A 6,217-nucleotide genomic window follows, 5' to 3' on the forward strand; every position below is an offset into this window, starting at 1 on the left:
TCAGAATAGCGTACAAAATAACATATTAGAAAAAAATATTTGTTTTAAGGAGGTATGATCCAGAAAACAGGATGCTGCAATCTGCTTAAAAATTATATAGAATGTTACTTAAAGCGAAATTAATATTATATTAAAATTTAAAACTATGTTCCTAAGAAAACAAAGTTTAAATAAGATATGGCATTTTATAATGAATGTACTGAACGACTGATATATCACAATGTTATTTTTTATAATGCTTTGACATATGTAAAAATTACATGAATTGTTAGAGTAGCCATTTTATACATCCTTGCAAAATTCCATTCAATTCATCATGTACTTTCTTTGTATACAAAAGAATGCTTACGAACTAGAGATAATTTTTAATGAACTAGAAAAATATAACGAAAATTTGGAAAAAATTTATTGAAAAAATAATTTTAAAAATTGTTACATAAATATTAATTAAAAAGTAAGATGTAAACTGTTCCAGATATAAGTACACACATTAAAATGAGATTGCATGTGGTGTAAGTATTGAAACAGCAAATTAGCTGTATATACATAAACAGTATGTAAAATCTTCTAAACAATTATCAAAATAATTTCATTAATTTAATTTTATGTTAAAGTTAAAACTAATAGTGATCTCATAAAATCAAAATACATCCTTAAATTTCAATAATTATATGCCCAATATTAGATCATTTTATGTTGATCTGTATCGATCAAACCTCCTTAATGTTAACATAATAATTTACCTCATCATGAACAGTAGCATCATTATCGGCTCTTTTATCATTGTCATTAGGTGGCACTTGTAATACATTTCTAATGAAAGCAAGTATTCTTTCAATTGTTAACTCATTTTCCTCGCCTCTTTCAGAACTATCCTATAAAATGAAAAAGTCATAACTAAAACCACCTGCTACAGGGACATAAAGAATTCTCTCACTTACAATATTAAGCAAATTTCCCAAACGACCAGCTACTACTGACCACACATTCTCATCAGCTAACGCTGCCTTATATTCTTGTAAATATGAAACAATTTGTTGATATAAACTATACGTCGTTTTCTCAGTTGGTATTTGTTCATTGTAAATCACAAACGCAGAGCTTGTTAAATTTATAAGTAATCTGTATAGAAGAAATAGATAAATAATATGTAGCTATGTCTTAACATCAAGCATGCAAGTCATAACATTCCATAGGGTAACTGTTACAATTACTGTTACTTCAAGCACATAGTGGCAATTGACAAGCTTAATTTGGAGGTCTTTTAAATTTATAATATTCTTTTTCATCATTATTCAATAAAAATTTAAATAAAAAACAAGCTCAAAAAATCTCATTTAGATATGATGAAAAAAATAAAAAGATAAAGTATGAACCTATTACTGTCGATGTTCTGCCTCTTCCTCTGATTACTGGCATACATATATATATTAATAATATAGCCTTATTTATTGCCATATATTTAATTATATTCATATAATACTCTTAATTTAATATTAAACAATAATTTTTGACACATAAATGTTTCCATACATTTTAATGAAAGAAATAAAAATATAAGTTATCAAATCTATTGCCAATCAAATCCTGGATACTGCCTTTCCAATTATTACCACAAATACCTAATTATATCTCCATATTTATTGTTCATACTGTATTCAACACTATCATGCTTTTATTTTTCATGATAGTCTTAGTTTAACATTAAATCATTTTTAATACATAATAATTTCATGCTTTTGATTTTAATATTACAATTGATAAAAGTGACAATAATTGTAACAGTTGCCTATTTAACTCTACTGGTTCACTAATACATACCGTAGCAAAACATCCCAAAGTTCAGTATTCTCAACATGATACATAAGAATCTTTACGAGATCAGTCTGAAGTACTTTTGTTTGTCCAAGAAAACGTCTTATAGTATGGGTATCATCATCTCTTTTAAGATATCTAATGAGATCCTTTATGACATCTGTTGAAAAATTAATTATACATCAAGTATTATTGTACTTCATTTACAAATGTGTTATTTCAAAAATCAAGGTAAATCTTTACCTAAGCAATTGTTGTCTAAAAGATAGGTAGTTCCATCAAAATATCCAATCGCAGAGCAAGTGGCAGTGAGTTCAGCAGAAAGGTAATCTGCCATTCTTGAACAATTTGTAGCGCAAAGTTTGCAGTATATAATATTTAGCCCTCAGATGATTTTTATATGCACTATATTTTTGTATGCTACAGCAACCAATGAATAACAACGTAAATTAATTTTGTTTTTAGTTTAATCGTTAATCTGTTAAAAATAACAATCAAGTAAAATCTGAAAATAACAAATATTGTTTATATTTATATTCTCTCGACCTCATAAAATGAGACTGTAAATAATTGAAAAAGGAAATGATTCACTACTAATCTATTCCCAAATATACTATTTCAAAATTACTTGACAAAAAGAAACGCTGATCACAGCAAGTTTCTGTTCTCTCGAAATTAACGAGACAATTTCTATTTCGAGTACTCACCGAGAAGTCAGCTTAACAACAATTTCCTTGCATTTTACACTGGCGATCGGCGTCCAGCACTGTATCGAATTCGAGGTTAAGTCACGCCGTGGGCTAAAGCACGCGCGTGTGAAGTAAGCACTTCGCGTTTCTTGCGACAAAACACACACGCTCGCGCGAAACGGCACGAGAGACACGTCACGAAAAGCGTTAAGCTATCACTAACTTTCCCACGTCTGCGAGAAAACCAAGGCAATCGCACGCATGCATACCGTCAAACGCAACAGGTGAGAAAAGCGCGCGAACGGGGCGAATCAAGCGGACGACGCACGACGCTCGGTCATGTGACCGGTCGGTCGGCCGCGTTCGGCTTCTTCCGCCTGAGTTCAGACCGGTCGCGGCGGTATGTGCATTCGAAGTCGAACGGCGGAGCGTCAGGTAAATTATCGTTTGCATTTCATCGTTTAATATGTCGTGGTTTTTCGCGCTTGAAACAAAGCAGCCGTGTACGATTGACGCGAAGAAAGAGAAGACGTGCGAAATGCACGGACGCGCGGTAAGACCATGGTTACGATGGATGCATATTCCGACGAACTTTTCTGTTGCCGACGAGTTCGAAGCCGGATTGTTCGTCAGAAATAAGCGGTTATAGTAAATGCGTAGTTTGACGAAATGTAATCTTGTTGTCATTTTAAAGTTTGGTATTGCAAGAGCTCGAACCCTAGTAGCATAATTCATTGGCGCAATATTGGCTCACAATTAGTATTGCGCCAATGTATTTACATTGAGGATGCATTGGGTTCATTACTGCGTCAATGAATTTGTTAATATTGTGCCACCAGAGATGTCGCAACTATACAAGATGGTGGACATCGATTATTCGTACTTTCTGGAAAGTTCATTGTTAAAAAATTTAATCTTAGGAAAAGAAGAGATTAACAGAGACTCATAAGATTCAAAATCTAGAAAAATGTAATAAAAAAGGGCTAATGACCCGAGCTCGTTTTTAGTACTATAATATATAACAAGTCAGTATAATTATATTATAAGTAAATTAGTAATTATAAGTAATTATAAATAATTATAAAATATTTAACAATATCTTGCAAACAATTAGAAAAATTATAGTAATTGCCTTTTCTTCTCTGTTAGTCAGAGTAGAGATGAAAAAAGTATTAATGTATTTTCGAATTTGGAGTTAAAAACCAAACAAAAAAATAATTTTTTTACAATAAAAATTACATTTTTATCAAAATATTTAAAAAAATAATACAATTTTTTAATATTTATTATTAAAACGTTTGATATACGTTTGATACGTTATTTTAATTTTAGTAACGGTTATTATCTTTGCAAAGAATACTTTCTTAATAACAATTTTAAAATACACATTATTTACTTGAAACAAGTAATACTTGCTTATAATAAACTTCTGTGTACAAAATATGTATTTGAATTAAATAAATATTATTTATTTTAAATATTTTATAAGTTTATATATCTGCAAATTTATCATAAGTTTTTCATATAATTTTATTAAATTTATTTAAGATATATCCCGAATCCTAATAATTTATTACTTCAATTAATCATAATAGATTAAAACAAAAATTCTGTTTGCTTATTATTAGAATGGGGTAATTAGTTAAAAAGTAAATAACTTTGAATTTATCTTAGTTAATTTGAAATGACTTAATTTGTCACTTTAGTTTATTAACTCTTTTTCAAAATTAAAAATGTATCTATGTAAAAAGAAATATAAAAGAAAAAATACGTTTCCACATAAAAAATAAAATTTCTTCTTTGTTTTATAAATGTAATATAAATAAAATAATAACTTTGTTTGATGATTCATATTATAATTTTTTCAACAAATTTAATTTTAAAACATTACGACGAATCTCTAGTTTAACATGAATTCCTAATTGTTTTCCAAATTAATTTTTAATTTGATTTAATTAAATTCATTTAATATTAATGTAGTTTTTAATTGAGGTAGTTTTTCGTTTATGCAACTTTTAATGCATTTAAATTGATTTTACAAGCGATTAATTTTAATTTTATGATAAATTTGCAGATATATAAACTTGTAAAATATTTAAAATAGGTAAAATTTACTTAATTTAATTACATATTTTATTTAATTAAAAAAAATATATCAATTTATTTAATAATGTTTATTATTTTTTTGTTATATAAAATTTTATAATATTCTTCAAAAGAGTATAAATTTTTTTTTTAATGTATTATATAATAATAAATTCTTCTAAAATTTGTGATAAGTATATTTTAACACAATTATCAACAAAATATTCTTTGTTATAGATAATCATTATTTATGAGAACAAAAATAAAAATAAATTACATAAATATTTTTCTTACTAATATAATAGAATTGACACTTTTTGTGTGCAACAACTACTTTGTTCATATCGACAAATGGCAGGCTTTATCCAACAATTACCTTATCGAATATTTCAGAACGGCGCTAATAACTATCTTACAGCTAATAACTATTTCGTTTAGTATACGCGGAGTACAGCGCGTTTGACGAATGTTTGAAAACGATTCTGGGTTGTCGAGATAGGTACCAGTGCTTCTCATATAATAAGAAAAAGATACTTTTAATCTTTCGATTTAGATTGCGGTTACGACATCAGAATTGAAAGCAGCGTAGAGCTCAAATTTCAAAAAGAATTTTATTTTCGATGAGGCGAACGTAGAGCTTCCTTCGCAAGAAAAAAAAAGTAGAAAATAATTTGTCCGCTATCATGTTTGTGTTTAGGATTTTTCGATTACGTTGCGTCCGCAACGCGAAGCGTCACCGGCGAAGGGACGTCCATTATGTCGTCGTAATACGAAGCAGCGCTTACGGCGAGCAATCTGCTGATAGACGTCGTCCGCAAAGGAGGAAAATAAAGCCATAAATCCAATTTCGTGGCAAGGCAGGGACACGAAGGGATGCGCGAAGGGACGGACGAATGGGCGGGCCAGCGAGCGAGCGAGCGAGGCATGGAGGCGACAGGCGAGGTCGCGGGTAAGTACACGAGATACAAGAGTTCAAGCATAACACGGAGATCATGCGACGTACGACGAGACGGTCAGAAAATCATGGGTCGGCAAGGGTAAGGGGACGGGCGCGAGGTGCCGGCGCGTTTGATGGTCGTCGTGGGCTGCACGGACATTCGACGGCTAATCGATATCATCGAAGGTATCCGGGTCATCGGGTTATCGGCCAGTCGTCCGCACCTGTCCGCTTATTTCGTCAGCGCCGTGTCAGTGTTCTATGACAGCACGCTCTCTATACATTTTGCGCTTTGTGACGCGCACGCGGCGGTTTTTGCGCCCGGGAGAACGCCCGGAAAATTGCAGCCGAGCGCAGTCGGGCTGCTCTTTTCGCGAATCGATTCGCGTACACGCGCGCGCCGACACGCGCTGCACGATTTGATATTTTTCCTCTTTCTCTCCGTCTCTGTGCGCGCGGCGTGTGACAGACTCCGCTCCACGGCTCCCCGAGAGCGATATCTAATTCACGCGTAATACCTAATACGTGTGAGTGCTGACACACGAGAACGTACGCGCCGACACGTGCGCGTATACGGAGCTGCACAGAATATTCCGCGATGTGAATTTTGCCTTTCAATCTATCGCACGTTTAAAAAAATTGACGCGCGATCGTTTCCTTTGAACGCTACTTGTGCTCGCAATTACGTGCA

General features: G+C 32.3%; 1 protein-coding gene across 4 annotated transcripts in view; it reads right to left on the reverse strand.

Annotated features, from left to right (window-relative positions):
• The window catches only part of LOC105205832 (protein timeless homolog), a 118,105-nt gene extending 115,285 nt beyond the window's left edge, over positions 1-2,820 (reverse strand). For 2 of the 4 annotated variants that reach the window (XM_039449969.1, XM_011175361.3), the window contains exons 1-5: positions 2,523-2,820; positions 2,059-2,320; positions 1,822-1,975; positions 942-1,122; positions 744-875 (exon numbers count right to left, since the gene is read on the reverse strand). In XM_039449969.1, coding sequence (XP_039305903.1) covers positions 744-875; positions 942-1,122; positions 1,822-1,975; positions 2,059-2,152 — 561 coding nt within the window. In that variant the 5' untranslated portion in view covers positions 2,153-2,320; positions 2,523-2,820. The remainder of the gene's footprint in view (positions 1-743; positions 876-941; positions 1,123-1,821; positions 1,976-2,058; positions 2,321-2,522) is intronic. The other 2 variants (XM_011175362.3, XM_039449968.1) reach the window with 2 other exon arrangements.
• Positions 2,821-6,217: the final 3,397 nt, after the last annotated feature.

The sequence above is a fragment of the Solenopsis invicta genome, chromosome 5 (assembly GCF_016802725.1).
Source record: "Solenopsis invicta isolate M01_SB chromosome 5, UNIL_Sinv_3.0, whole genome shotgun sequence".
Taxonomy (NCBI): Eukaryota; Metazoa; Arthropoda; class Insecta; order Hymenoptera; family Formicidae; genus Solenopsis; species Solenopsis invicta.